The following is a 16,069-nucleotide window of genomic DNA, read 5'->3' as shown; positions in this document are numbered from 1 at the left end:
AGAAAGAATGAGGACCATTTGTATTTTGGAGTGCAAGCGGTGTGGTGGCTCTGTGGCTTAGGATCTGCGCCTGTGACTGGAAGGTTGCCAGTTCATATCCCGTGGCCAGCAGAGGTATCCTACTCCGTTGCGCCCCTGAGCAAGGCCTTTAACCCCAACTGCCCCAGGGGGGCTGTATAAAAGGCTGACCCTGCACTCTGACCCCAAGCTTCTCTCCTTGTCTGTGTGTCTCATGGAGAGCAAGTTGGGGTATGTGAAAAGACAAATTCCTAATATAAGAAATTGTATATGGCCAATAAAGTGATCTTATCTTATTTTGTGCTTATGGCAGTTTTACAACCACAGGTGACTAAGCACCTATCGTCCACAGTATGATGCCCAGCAGCGTATTTTAAAATCTAAGAAAGTTGTTTAAAATATACAATGCATGTAATATATATAGGTTTATTCAAGTAAAATAATGTTTTGTATTAATAATCTTTGATGGTTTTGTACTTTTTATGTCCACATTGTAAAACCTTCATTCATCAGCCCCCACTCATTGTAACAATGTAACACATTGTAACAATGACTTTAAAGAGATGGAGACAATGGATTAATGTATTCTGTAATTTCTATACTTTGCTGAGCTGTCGCTCGTGTTTGCAAAAATCTACTAGCACATTTATAGTACCAAATGGACAATATACATAAGCCCAACAGATAATGTCTAGCTCAGCACCCACCCAGAAAAGCAAGACAGCCAAGTTTACATAATCACTAGGAAATCCTGTTCACAATTGGCAAGTATTACTCTTGGATTCCAAATACTGTACTTCATGCTATAGGCCACACTGCACTGTATGGCACAGATTTTGCTAAACAGTGTGTGGAAAACAGTGTTAGCTGATCTGAACGTTGGAACATGCAGTTCTACCTCTATTCAGCCACATACATAAAATTAGCTAATCTTGTGTCAACAATTAAAAATGGTTGATTTGCCATCATTACCTTATAGCAATATATTAATGCAATTACTTATAGACATTCCAGAACCAAAAGCTGGTTAAATATTAGATGGTTTACAATTTCTTCTTATTAACAACTAAATAAATTGTAGAAACAATGTAGATTGGCTGAATGGCCTTCTCTCATTTGAAACCTTTCTTATGTTCTGGGTTATGTTACAAATGTACAGTATATGACATCAAAACTTTGATCCCCTCTCGAAAGACCCCAAACATTGAAGAAACACAAGGTTTAGGAAGTGAAAAGTGAAAAAGTAATGTTCTGGCATGTTTTTGTTTACAGGAATTAGATTCTCTAAAAAAAAATGAAGTATACAAATTCCAAAATATAGAGTTTTGATTGACCTTTTCTGATCACCTTTGTGTTTTCTAAGTTTATGTTTTATGTTCTACATTTTAGATTCACTTTGTTATTGGTTACATTTCTAATATTTTCTAATGTGTTAGATACAATAATCTACTATATATAACATATACAATTTACAGATAACAGCAGAAAGACAGTTTTCCATAAGGAAGATACAGTATATAGAGAAAGTGATCAGTTCACAAACCTCCTGTGCTGTAGTAGTAACAATAAAGGTAAGATGATGATTAATAATTGTCAATTTTGAAATGGTAGTATAAATAGAAAAAATAATTATTCCAGCAAGAACAAATAACTCTAGGTAAAGACAGCAGTACCCTACAGTAAATGAATACTTACATCCCGTTAACAAAACTGAAAAATATAGTCAAAAGGAGAAGAATTTTACCATCCATAATCTTTTTCAGACACAAAAACCACAGGTGGTTAAATAACATCATTTTAAAATGTCATTTCCATAATGTTTATTGTGGAATTGCATGTAATTTGATAGTTTCAGTCACTGAATAACAAGAAGGTTTTATGCTACTGTCTTAAGGGAGTATCACAGAGGTACCATGGAGCATATTTCCTAAACTCTGCAAAACATACTGCAGCTTACCACTGTCTTAAAACATGAGAAAACAGTCTTTAGAACTTAACATCTAGAGAGATGGAATTTTTGTCATCAGTGATCAATGATCAATAGCATAATGGCTTTCAGCTTCCTGTATCAACAGAAACTTGGTAAGTCACCCCATGCAGCATCTGAGACCTCTACTAATCTTTCTGCACAGGTCTAAGCAGAGTGATCTATCAAGACTTTACTTCTTACTAGGCGATAAAGTACCAATTTATAATGGTGCAAGATTGCATCTTCGGTTTCACAACACCACAGCAGCCTAACAATTTAATTGTGAAGTGATTTAGCCAATGGATAGAAGCCTTCTCCTGTGAACAATTTATTGTACAGATTGAAAGCTGGCGTGAGAATACAAAGGTATTTTTGTTTTCTAGGTATGAAAAGCTGTATGTTATAACATTATAAAATTATTTACCTTACCTCTACATTGCCTTAAGCAGAGCCAATTGTTTACTTTGGGGTCAAATTAAAAGAAGAATTTTTTATACAAAATGTCAATTTTATGTATTTAATAAGCCAATGGTAGTTTGTTCAAACAATAAAAAATACTAAAAATGTTATATTACTACATAAAATAACATTTTTTATCTTATTTTTTAAGTCATAGTATTAAGTATTAAATACTGTATTCTCAAACACATTGTATTTATATTGTTTTGTAACAGTGATACAGAATGATTCGAGTTAAACTGCACATCCTTTACCTTGAATAGTTAAATCTCTTTTTGGTTTTATTTAGTTATTTTTGTCATCAGTATACAGTAACTTCAAAATGTTCGTATGAGAGGATCCAACAATAAACTATTCCTATTTTCAGATATAAAAACTAAAGAAAACGTAAAGTTAAAACACAGAACTAAATATTAAAAATCTATACATAATTATACATACAATAATAAAAATATAAAAATAATTATAAAAATAAAAATAACTACAACTATACAAGATTTCAAATTGCTCTCCAGAAAGAGATATGTTTAGTGAAAAAACATCTGGTGATTCTAGCAAAACTATATAAGCAACAAGATCATGAACTAAGAGAGAAGAAAAGCAGCTTTTGTTTCTCAAGCATTCACTTTCTGTTTAGAGCTTCTGAATGGTTTGAAAAATCTGAGTGTCAGACTGCAATGTGTTGATATTTGTCTTGGACAGAAAAGCTGAACTTTAACAATTAATGTGTGGTATGTGCACATAAATTTACTCACGGAAACCATAGGAGCCCATCACTCACAGATAATCCTATCTTCATCCTTCCCTCTCAAGTATTTCTCAAAATTATCACTGACGTACTTTATTTTTTCCCTCTTTGAAGAGAACACAAAATGTTTTACTCTTCCAAAAATACTACATCTGTTACATATCTCTGCCACACTTCAGGAAAGTGAAGATAACATTGACCTGGAAGCAGGTTTCGTCGGAAACAAAAACATTACATATCCACTGAGAGAGTAATTGTGGTAACATAAAAGAAAACTTTAACGTGGAAAGCCCAAAGCAATTACCAAGCCAAGGAGTAAAGTAGCATGTCAAATAGTGGAAAAAAACCTTCTGAATTAATGTTTAAAAGAGAGAAAAGGGTAACTCAGCAACTGCTGATAACACAGGACAGGCCTGAAATTAAGAAGGGTGACAGATTAAGCACCCAAAGCTCCCCCCATACCTTCAACAACTAATTAATTTATTTTCATTACTAGTAAACCTTCCAGAATCCTGAAAACGTTTACAGTGTACTCCATAAAAGACAAAGTATACTGTTTACACTTGTTTTTACAATCAGGGACCTTACAAAGCCATTAAGGCGATATGAAAGCACAGTAATTTTACTCAACCATACATGCAAGTCTGTATCCATGGCACATGGGAGCTGCAGATGAGAAGGTGGCATTTGGGAAAGCTACTCCCTGAACTTTACCCTTTGCTTGAAAAAAAAAAAGCTGAAACGTAAGCCAGGTAAGCAGAAATGATGCATACAGGGTAAAAATCCATCTCGGAAAGTTGCTACAGTGTGACTGCATTTCATTAACAGAATCAGGATGAACTTTAAGTCCTTTTGAGTTCTAAAATGAATGAAAATGTTAAATACAAAGATAGATAACTATATAACTTACAGTACTTATTGCATTGGACTGAACTGTTAAGACTATAGTGAAGTTAATATTTAGAAAATCCTTTTGGTTGTCTTACACTGACACAACCTTCATCACAATCAGTCCTAATCATCTATATTTCTTTTCATATATTATTTTGATTATTTGGTAACCTATAAATGTATAATTTTAAAGCCATATATTTGTATTTTTAGCCAAAATCAATTAAAGATTTACATTACTTTCTATTACACAAAACAATGAAGTTTAATTTATATAAGCAATCTATAAGCTTGCTTTCATAAGATGTGTGAATGCACATCTCAAAATACAGTATTTAGATAAAAATAATATGGAAAAAGATAGATAAGGATAAATGACAGATGATAAATATGCTCCTTTCTACTGTTTCTGTTTCCTACATGCATGTAACACTCCACACTTTTTTTTGCTTTTTTTATTCTAAGTGTTCTTGATTTTTTTCTGCCTAGAATTATACTCTTTACATCAAAATGTAATCTTTCACTTCTGAACAGATAGCCCTTGTTGTAGAAAGGCTTCCAGAGGTTGAGAAAGCTGAAGTCTTATTTAGTATACCCTGTCCTCAGTCATGTGTTGTGTTCTTAGGTTAGAGTTTGCTCACCTTTACATACTGTGGGCAATGTATTGGCATTTTGCTGGTTATGCCAGATTCCTTTGCCCAAGCATGAACAGCCCCATAGTCTTCACCTGCCCATGAAGGGACCCGCAAGAAACAAAAAAAATGCTTTCAAGTACAGGTTATTGCATACCATCAAATATTATGTAAAAAAGTAGCTATTTTCTAAGATCAAATACAGTAGCAGATGCTATTTTTTATTGTATAATGTATTTTGAGTTTTTTCTTTTTTTTGCTACTTGGATTTTTTATCTTGTATCTTATTCATGTTTGGTAAAATGCATTTCTATAAAACAAAGTTACTGCATAATTGTCCATACTATGATTAAGTTAGTTACCCAGCAGAGAGAAAGCTGTTGTTATTGTTGTTTACTGATTTCTGAGAATAATCTCCAATAGCTACAGTTCTTATTTTTTCTTTCAGTGGTATTGTCAATGTTTAAGTTATAGTGACTAGTGTCTCGATTGTTTCCAGATCTTGGAGTGGAGAAAACTTTCATTGATGATGTGATGCCAGGTGACAATACTGACAAAGACTGCTGCATCCTTCATTCTGACATCCTTGAACCAGCTCCAATGTTGTGTGGGTAAGGGGTGAATTTCTTCATGAATATGGGAATGCCAATTACTCCACTCAAACAACAAAAATAAATACATATACAAGGTACTAGACTGCTTTGTTCTTGTCTTACACCTTTCGAAAATACTTGCTCAACTCAGCAGTTTTTAATGCAGGATGCATAGTCCTTGAGGAATTATAATACATATGTGCTACTAATTTGGAGAATTCTAATTTTTCACTTGGCAATTATGCGCACTTAGTGGTAGATGTCTTTTTACACATGTGATGGTAAAGTATGCAAAAATAAATCCAAATTCTTAAGTCAACTAAAATTAGTTGACACTAGCACCATTATTCTGTTAAATCTACAAACCCTTCCTCAGTCAGATGTTTATATTCCCCTGTAGAGTAGTAATAAAATTTAAATAGAGCACATAATTAAGTCAAGGGTAAATTCTATCCTTACTAAATGTGAAAGCTTATTTCATCTTGAGTAAAAAAATAGTCCCAGGTTTTGAGAATTTTTTTAAAGGCAATGTGAGCTAATAACAAATGCAATCTCTTTTGGATCCCCACTGTTATGATAATCTCTCCCTCAAACACTAAAAGCTTTCATGCAGACTTCCAACCGATAAATTATTAATTCCCAATTGCCATTATAGAAAGCTCACCTGGCTATTTAGAAATTTGTTTTCTGAATTCTTGCCAAGTGTAAGCATTTCTTTTTATTTCAAGGCAACACAAGAAAAAATAAACCAAAACTAGAGATGCAAATGGAATTCAGTTTCATTATGGTATTACTCAATAGTACAAGCACCCGACTAAAGTATATCACACAATATATGTATTTATGAAATGCCATGGCCATAAAATAGGTTGATGTTGACCACTTGTATTCAAAGCAACAATGTAATAGAACTAGCTGTAGCTTTTCAATAAATACATTTTTACACAGAAATACGCAAGATAATTGACTCTTTTCTACAGTGAGATACTGTATGCGGTGCATATTCTACTATAATTTGTTAAACTCCATTCAGCCTTCTCTAAGTTACACTTAAATATTAAACAACGGAATCGCTGTGTTCTCGTTCAAAGTGCTGACTTGTGTTATTTTAAATGAAACAAGTCAACACCTTGCCTGCTCATTCTCCTTTATCTGGTGTGAGGATGCTGAAAGGGGTGATGGGGGATGGGGGGGGGGGAGACCTGTCGTGGCGGGGTGTGATCCATGTGTGACTAGCTTGTTTCAGTACACTGCTTTTCATTATGAGAGAGAACGCCAATTCAGTGCAATCACACATCATCTGTCTGTTTGGGCTTCTCAGCCTGCCAGTCACTCACCACTCATTGGTAGACATACTAAATTAGACACTCTGTCATGAGAATGCACTCAGGAGAAGAAAAAATATTTGGTGGAGATGGAGGTAAGTGTGTGTGTGTGGGGGGGTGATTTTTCTTAATCTCTATGCCTCCTAGTTCACCTTTACTTCATACAAACCTGTCAACCTAGGTAAAATTGAAAATACAAAGACAACACATCATCCTTTAATTCTTTTTATTCCATTACCATGCTGGGGCAGATTGTGCTGATTGTGCCTCTAATGCAAAGCCTATACAATCCACAAAGATAAACTACAATTTGACGGTCTTAGTCAGGAAGGCACTGCATAAACAGCTTTGCTTCCCAGAGCAATATTAATAAATGTGACGAGACGGGAGATTACTCTAAAGACATTGCTGCTGCCTTTATTAAACAAACAGCTCTTGTAAGCTTTGAAGTTACATTAAGCTGCTTAAATGTCGTGTCTTTTTAAACTATTCAGAGGCCAAGGCTTCAGAAGTCGTTAAAGTTCATTTATACAAAAATTGAGTAACCACTGAAAACATTCAATTCAAGCATGCACTAACTTGGTAAAATAATAATAGGATTCGGTACAGTTTTAACAAAACTTTTATTGGACAGCATGTGATTCAACATCTAAAAATCTGATAGTGTTGGAAGGGTTGCAGTAGGTTTCATCTGTAATATATTACATATAACAGAACACACTTGATGAATGTAATGCTTACATTATATTACCTATATATGTTCGTTTTTGGTGTATGGAGACAGTGGAGACTTCTTACTATTTTAAAATGAAAAAGTTATTTAATAACACAACCATTAATATAAATATATTTTAGCAGTTGTTTTCGTGCTATAATAATTACTGAAAGGGACCATTTAAATGTTTTTATTTGGATAAAACACTTTAATCTACCTTTCATTTAGTTTATGGGTTTTGTAACACATTGTGGATTTGGGAATACAGATGTGCTTTTCAGCCATGAAATGCTGCTGAGTTAAGTACTGTAGCAAACGAACCAAAAGATGTGAGATAAAAGTAATTTAATCTAAGGTTTAAACTGTTAATGCCATTTTCTTAACAGAATCAACCTTTTTCCTTCAGCTATCACTACACCTTTAGAAAGTGTTAATCTTTAGATCTTTAGTGTGTGACTTAGAATTCTGCCATTTTCTGCTGTACAAAAAAATTTAAATGCCACTTTGATAAAGTAAATTTCACAAAAACATACCTCTATATAATCATATTTACAACTCAAAGTTACATGTCATGATCTGGCACTAAAGAAGAAACAATTTAAAAACGTACAGTAATATACCTATTGTATAAAACATTCAGGATAAAAACAAAATCTTGTCTCATCGAGGCTCTTGAACTGCGGAGTTATGCCAGCGTCACACGACACGACTTTTCCTAGGATTTTCAGTCATAGCCTTCATTTACATAATGGTAAGAAAATCACAGCGAGTTGTAGAGTGTCGCAGCATGTACCTGTTACCATCAGTTCTGTAGAGTGACACCCCCAGTGACTCAGTCAGAGCGCTCTTAACAGCCCCTACGACACTGTGTGACTCGCTACGATACAAACAAACTGGTTTGATTTTCTCATTGTGGGTTGCAAGTCGTAGAGGTGGGCTCTTTTGTCTGTGTTACGTCCCAGTGTGTGTTCCATGTGTGTTTTGATGCTATGTTCCACACTTCTTGACCTTGATTGTTCTCCCATTCACATCGGCCCATCATTACATCATTGTTTCTGTATGACATTATCATCAATCAGCTTCTCAGCCAATCAGAAAGCAGCTTATTTAGTATATAAATATACTGAATGAAGGGGCCTTTTCATTTGACTTTGGTCCTGCTGGGCTCAGCTTTGGTTTCGCTTCGCTTTTTGGTTTTTGCTTCGGCTTCGGCTTTGTTTCGCTTCGTGTGTGTGTCTCCTTATAGCTTTGGCTTTGGTGGTTTGTGTTCTCTGTGTACTGTCGTTTGTTTGTGTGTTTATCCTTGTTTAGCCATTACCTTGCCCAAACGTCTTGTATCAACCTCTGCGTTCTTTTGTACCCTGTTACTTGTGTCTACTCTTGTTTGTATTTGTAGTTTCCTTGTGTATTTGTGTGAACTGTCGTGTATAGGGTTAGTTTAGGTTGTTGGGTACATTTTACACACGTAGTTGATTTTTTGTATTAGTAACACTAGTTTAGAATGGGTGAGTGCCGTTTTTCTTGTATGGTTTTGGGTAGTCAGTGAAGGTTAGCTAGGGTGTTTGAAGATGCTGAAGACTGTGTGTTTCGGGTTTTCTTTTGGAGTTAGGTCAACTTCCCTCACTTTCTTAGCCACCTTTCTTTTCTTTGGCACCATTCTAGTTCTCTACCCCTGTGTGCTATTGTGTTTTATTCTGTACCAGTCACTTATTCACCTTAAAATAATCACTTTTTGCACCAACCCTTGTTATCACAGTTCCTAAGTCCTTCACCAGAACCCACCTGCATCCAAAAATTATCCTAAATGTTACACCCCTTTACCCCCTAGACACTTGGGGTGGTAACAGTCTGCGACAGTCAACAGCCAATGAGAGTTCAATTGGAAGTACAATGCATACAATGTGGCTGCAAGAAAAGAGGGAAAGTGAGTGTTTTGGACTATGCAAATGGAGGAGGAGGCTCGTCAAACTTTGGAGCCAGCATGGATATCTGTTCGTTGTTTTGTGTTTGTCGTTTCATGTTTGTTGTTTGTTTACTTTTGTGAGGTACTTCTCCTCTTATTCCAGTGTTCTCCACATTGATTGGCTGCCAAAATGAGGCGACCTCGCGGTACATTTGTGGCGCAATACAAGATTTGGAACCGTGATGAAAAGTCCTGAGGGAATCATGCAATTAGTCACCCCCTGAGATTCCAAGTTGGATAATCTGACACCGTCTAGGACAGAAAAGGCAGTGAGATTCAGCAACTGCAGTCGTTAAATTTGACATGCTCTCTGACTTGAAGTCCTGTCGAGTCATGTAGTATGACGCCGGCTTTAGGTGTTTGTACTTTGTTCCTGCATAATTTTATGATGTTTGTTGTCTGTTCTATTCTTTAAATTGCCCTGTACATCCAATGACATTTGCAGGTCTTGTAGCTGTCTTATACCATTTTTTTTTGTTATCTAATTAATTTTTTCATCTATCTTATATTTATTTTTTCTATATCTATGTTAAAAATGTTTTCTTTTAAAGTCTTACTTGGAATTTTAATAATTATTATTTAAATATGAATATTCAGTGCAAATAAAATAAGGTGAAAAATAAAATCTTAAAACTCTTTAAGCGATACTTAAATGGCTGTAGAGTGTGGCAGGTTGTATTCAAAATGTAGTATATAATGGGAAGTGAATAGCCCAAGACAAAGTTTGGAAATCTTGGATATAATTGCTTTAGTGGGACAGTTCCAAACTCAAAAAGAACATCTGAAGAGATAATTTTGGAACAATGTGAGAATTGCACTGTGGAATTGTGGTTGCAAATTCCTATTCTGGAAGCGTTCAATTGGAAAACAGTTTTGATTGTGACTTCTCCCATTATTAAGCTCCAAATAAATATATGTCAGCAAAATGTCATGATGCCTTTTGACCTTGCTTATTTATTTATTAAAAGTTTCACTCACCAGGATTAAAAACCTCTTGTTTTATAGATTATCTTGTTTCAGGGGAGTCCTTAGGGGGAGTTTGTACTCAATCATTTACATCCAGTCAACCAAAAAGGAGCTGAAAGCCTTTTCTTTACAGAAAATAAGGAAGGTGGAAATCAAAATGCCAATGTAGATTTAATATAGAACACAAAAACAGAACTAGTGATTGTGTAAAATACATGCAAACAATGAAACAGATTAAAAGAATTGTCACTAGCTTCCTGTCCTATGCACAACACTATACAGACAATACTGTATCAGAAGAGTGTGATAAAATAAAGAAAGGTGCAAAGTATCAAATGGTCTAGAATCAAGGTTGCTAATGGCATTCTCTAAACACTTAATAGTATGACAAAAATGTAATATTATCCAACAGCGATTGTAGATCATTTGGATTTTAGCAACACAAAACTAATGCTTACCTTAACCTAAAGCATATCCCTGACCCAAACCTGGAATAAATGCTTTTAACATTGGTAAGTCCCCACTGATCTTAGGCACGAGAGCCATGGTAACCTATACTCACTCATAGCCCAGAAATTCCTACCTTTCCCTACACAAATTTCTATGTTGTGCCATTTTAGCTGACAGCTTTCTTCCATGATGTAGTGGTTACACTACATATTTGAATAGTAAAAATGGAAAGTGTATTCCATCTACTCTATCTAGTGTTATAGAGGACTTGAACCTTTCATTTTTGTTAGCTGGGAGCTCCTAAAGAACAAGTCTCTTTAATTAGCTGAGCCACCAAATTTATTGGAAACAGCAATCAAACTTAGAAGGTTAATTTTCAACAGGAAAAGTGCAGAAGTACAACCAAATAAAACATCATTGCAATTGGTCACAATTCACAAGAGTTACAATATAAACAATTGTGATAATAAAACACAGACTGATAAGGCAAATTCATAGACAAAATTAAAATGGCTCAAATGTCTAGGGAAGACAGACTACCATTAGACAACGACCACTTTGCATAATGGAAAGTGGGCAAAAAATTATACTTACAATAACAGTCTTACCCCAATAAAGGTCTTCCTCATGGATCACTACTCAAGTGAAGTTATTAAGTAAATGCATCTTAAAAAACCATCTGTGCTTATGTAAGGCGTTCTTGTCATCTATATTCAATTAACACAATTAGCAAATTGCAATAGCAGTCTTCACAGATAGAATCGTTTGCCTAGGCACTCATTAATTACCATACAGTCGGGGATGATGCATTAGGTGTGAACTTGGACCTGGAATAGAGGGACTGAAAGAAAACAAAACATAAAGAAAAGAGAACACCATTGACACTTTCCAGTTATCACACAATATCAGTCCGCTATGAGTCACCATGCAATTTGCATATTGTCACATCACTAGACTTATACCTGTTACAGCAGTCCTGTGCATGTGCTGCTTCCATGCACAGTATCCTATGGTTTAGACATAGTCACACATGCAGACTTCAGTGATACCCTGAACATCACAGCATGCTAGAGGAAATTTCATTTTGCCTCTCTCACTGTTCTTAAGCACATATGACACCATTCTACGCATTCTAAGAATTTATCTCTGTCTCACCAAAATGATCAATAACCACATTTCCCAACTCTTTGCATGCACTGACACTGGGCTTTCTTTCCACAGGCTGAATTCTAGGAACCATTCCTTCTCGGTTCGGGTTTCCAGGATTGCTCCTTGGCTACTGCTTCATTTTAAAATAGAAGATTTACAAGCCATAGATTTCCTTTGTAGTCATCTCTTTTACTTTTACAGATTAACAGGATTAATCCATTTCATATGGATTATCCTTTTCCTTAGCCAGAAACAGTACATAGCGAGCAGCCACGTCACTCTGCAACTCACAACTGGCAACCCACTGAAGCTAAGCAGGTGTGAGCCTTGTCAGTACCTGGATGGGAGACCTCCTGTGAAAACTAACGTTGCTGCTGGAAGAGGTGTTAGTGGGGCCAGCAGGGGGCACTCACCCTGTGGTCCATGTGAGTCCTCATACACCAGTATAGTGATGGGGACCCTATACTGTAAACAGGTGCCATCCTTTGGATGAGATGTAAAACCGAGGTCCTGACTCTCTGGTCATTAAAGGTCATTAAAAATCGCAGGGCGTTTCTCGAAAAGAGTAGGGGTGTAACCCTGGCGTCCTGGCCAAATTTCCCATTGGCCCTTACCAATCATCTATGAATTAGCTTCATAACTCTGCTCTCCTCCCCACTGATAGCTGATGTGTGGTGAGTGTTCTGGCGCACTATGACTGCTGTCGCATCATCCAGGTGGATGCTGCGCATTGGTGGTGGTGGTTTATTACCTGTAAAGTGCTTTGAGTGGAGTGTCAAGAAAAGCGCTATATAAGCGTAAGCAATTATTATTATTATTATTATTATAATAATAATAATTGCTTACGCTTATATAGCGCCATATTGAAGCCTTGACATTGAATATTCCTGGGATCTGTGAAACTTTAAAAGATAGGTTTTGAGCAAGAAAACACTCTTGACTTTTCTCTACTATCCTGCCTTCTTATGTAACCTTTTGTAATAGCTTAACCTGTAACCCATTGTTCTAATTATTATTATTATTAGTAGTAGTAGTAGTAGTAGTAGTAGTATTACAAACTGACAGCAAGAGATAATTAAATAAAGTCAGTTAGCAGGAAAAAATAATAATAATCCCCCAAATTCGCTGGTATGATTAGAGGCACTTGAGTAATAAGCTTTGAGTAATAAGAGTAATAAAGGCAGCCTATATTGACAATACCCCACACTATACACACAACACAAGTTACTACATACAAGTTATTCAACTTACAAACAAGGTGTCTCAGAGGCCTACATCCTGAGCAACCAAAAAATAAAACAGATTTCTACCAAATATTCAAATCCTAAAAAATTGGAATAACTTCTACACAGGCCAACAAGAAAGATAAATCTTTCTCATTTATCTGCCTCTCTATAAATCTGGATGCTACAAAATGAATTGAAAACCTACAGGGTATCTCCCTATGAAAAAAATGCATCCAATAACCAGGAGAGACTGTTTTTAACCTAGAGATTCTTTATACAGGAAATCAGAGTTTCCTAAAAACGTCAGAATGGAATTATTAACTATTAATACTTAACTTGAATATGATCTTAAACATTGATATACACAAGGACCTCCCACCTGGCATTGTCTGTTCTCTCTACTGTCTCTCTTCTTTTGTATCCTGTGTTACTAGATTGATCACTTTTAATGATTTACCAAGGACTTAATTAACCAAGGTAAACCAGACAATTCCTTTGATCAATGCTTCTCAGACCCTATACAACTCAGTAAACACCTCAATTCTGTTCTATCTTTGAAGCTTCTGCAAACATTGATACTAACAAGATGTTGACCACCACCATCTAGCTGTGACATTATTATCAGTAGTAGTAGAAGTAATATGCTATAAAGCCCAAAGCCAACTTTTGGATTGCTGTTGTTTTCCTGTAGACTTAGTCTACTTAGGGGCGGAGCGGTGGCTAAGGATCTGCGTCTGACTGGACGGTTGCCGGTTCGTATCCCGTGGCCAGCAGAGGAATCCTACTCTGTTGGGCCCCTGAGCAAGGCCCTTAACCCCAACTGCTTCAGGTGCAATGGCTGACCCTGCGCTCTGACCCCAAGCTTCTCTCCCTGTCTGTGTGTTTCATGGTGAGCAAGCTGGGGTATGCGAAAAGACAAATTCCTAATGCAAGAAATTGTATTTGGCCAATAAAGTGATCTTATCTTATTACTTTCTTTCATTTTGTCTACATCATAACAAGAACTGTGGATTATACATTAAGGAGAACTAACCACTCATTCTTTGCTTCTGCAACAGTGGAGCAAACTGATTCTTTGGGGTGCTCCCTTTGTGGTGACTTGGCATAACTGTAGGGAGAGCTTCACACTCTACCTGTCTAGTGTTCTACCACTATTATCTAAAACACAGTTTCTTTTAACCTCCGGGAAACATATCATACTCCTACATGTGGGTCATTCACAGGGAGAGCAAACCGTTCTTCCCCCCAGCTGGTTTTCCCTTCCGTAACAACCAAAAATAGCAAAATCAGGTGAGCACCTCATCTTGAGTACTCCCTTCAATGCTAGCTCTCTCCATTAAAATAACTGGTTCTAACCGATTTTAAACACACAAGACAAAATCCTAACTTGAAGTCTGATCTTACTATGATCTATAGTAGTCAAAAGATATATATTCAATATATTCCCTTCTGTCACTGTTGTCTTTATGAACTGGTTATGTGTACAGAAAGTTTCCTTTCAACAACAATTTTGCCCGTGGAGTTATACTTGTAACTGTACTTGTTCTATCAGGTACAGAAAATATAAATAAAAAGATATGAGATACTAGTTCATTTATCTTTCTAAAACTGCTGATATATTGTATTTTTTATGAGCATATCTTGAGATATAAAAATGGCAGTAGTGTTTGTCTCTTCAGAGTCCCCACTCCTTTAGATTTGTAGCTTTGTATTCAAATACTGTATTGCATACTGTATTTCACAGTTCCTCAAATCACTGTTTGGAATGTACTGTAGGTGTATCTGTTGTATTTATTCTCAATGCAAGAGAAAACCTACAAAAGTCACATCCTGTACTTTGACCTCTAATTGATTCTGTGCTTTTGTTTGATGTGTTGACATCATGAATCATCAATAAATGAAAAGAACAGAAAGGTAGAAATATATGACAACAAAGCACTAAGAAGATCATACAGTGTAATTACATTTTGGTGTCTTACAAATTGAATTCATACCTATCGTGTACTGTACTGTAGTTTTCATGGTTGAAAGCACTGATATCAAAAATGATTTTTTGGAATCACCATTATTTTTATTATATTCTGCATTTTTTGAATTTTGTACTGCATCTTGTGGCATGAGAATGTGACATTCTTTCTGCCTGACATGCAACACTTAATTTTATATTTATATTTAATATTTCTGATATGACATATGGCATGTAGAGCTCAGAGACCACTGCCTCATACGTGCCTGTCCAAGCCCCATGACAGGAATAGAACAGAATTCCACAAGACAGCATATGCAGCCTGGTGTAAAACTTGCATCAAGGTTGTTCTGCTTGTATTGCTTCAAGAGCTGGCCAAGTACATTACTGTCCAATGGCTTTTACAGTGGACTCCCTGTTGATCAATCCTGTTGATTAAAAATGTTAATCAGCATAATGAATTTACCTATATCATGTCTATTCAATATGTCAGTGCACTTTCTGTCCTGATAAAGGCTTAAGTATGTCAAAACATTGACAAGTTCGACAAGTTCTAATAAGAACAATTGGAGTAGAGAGTGTGCGTCCAGCTCATCTTATTACATCGATTGATTTTTACTCAACAGCACCTCAACAATTTCCTGTGTGCTTTCTTTTTTCTTTTTTGAAAGTACACCTTATACAACAAAGGTTTTAAGATTATATTGGTAGTAAATTTATAAATTAATTGCCAGTATAATGAGTTTATTTTGGTGCACAGTCTATTTTAGTTTACAACTCATATAATCAAAGAATAATTAAGTCTTATCAGGAAAAAAAGCACCTTGGATTGCTAACAAAAGAGCAGCTATTGAAGCAAAAATGCTCAATAATGAACTTTAAACACATATTTAAAATAGATTACAAGTGCTAGAGAGGAAAAGGAATAGTGCTCTGGTGGCTATGAAAAGTGGTAAAAGGAGGTAAGATGGTACCTTCCCCAAAAGGCTGTGGAGAATG

General features: G+C 35.7%; 1 protein-coding gene across 1 annotated transcript in view; it reads left to right on the top strand.

The window, feature by feature from the left end:
* The window catches only part of LOC148651125 (uncharacterized), a 43,972-nt gene extending 29,725 nt beyond the window's left edge, over window positions 1-14,247 (top strand). The window contains exons 3-4 of the mRNA XM_088601027.1: window positions 5,217-5,328; window positions 13,796-14,247. Coding sequence (XP_088457153.1) covers window positions 5,217-5,328; window positions 13,796-13,946 — 263 coding nt within the window. The 3' untranslated portion in view covers window positions 13,947-14,247. The remainder of the gene's footprint in view (window positions 1-5,216; window positions 5,329-13,795) is intronic.
* Window positions 14,248-16,069: the final 1,822 nt, after the last annotated feature.

This window comes from Lepisosteus platostomus, chromosome 12 (genome assembly GCF_059453375.1).
Source record: "Lepisosteus platostomus isolate fLepPlt1 chromosome 12, fLepPlt1.hap1, whole genome shotgun sequence".
NCBI classification, from domain to species: domain Eukaryota; kingdom Metazoa; phylum Chordata; class Actinopteri; order Semionotiformes; family Lepisosteidae; genus Lepisosteus; species Lepisosteus platostomus.
The sequence above is the reverse complement of the archived record's forward strand: the minus strand, read 5'-3'. Positions and strand labels throughout refer to the sequence as shown.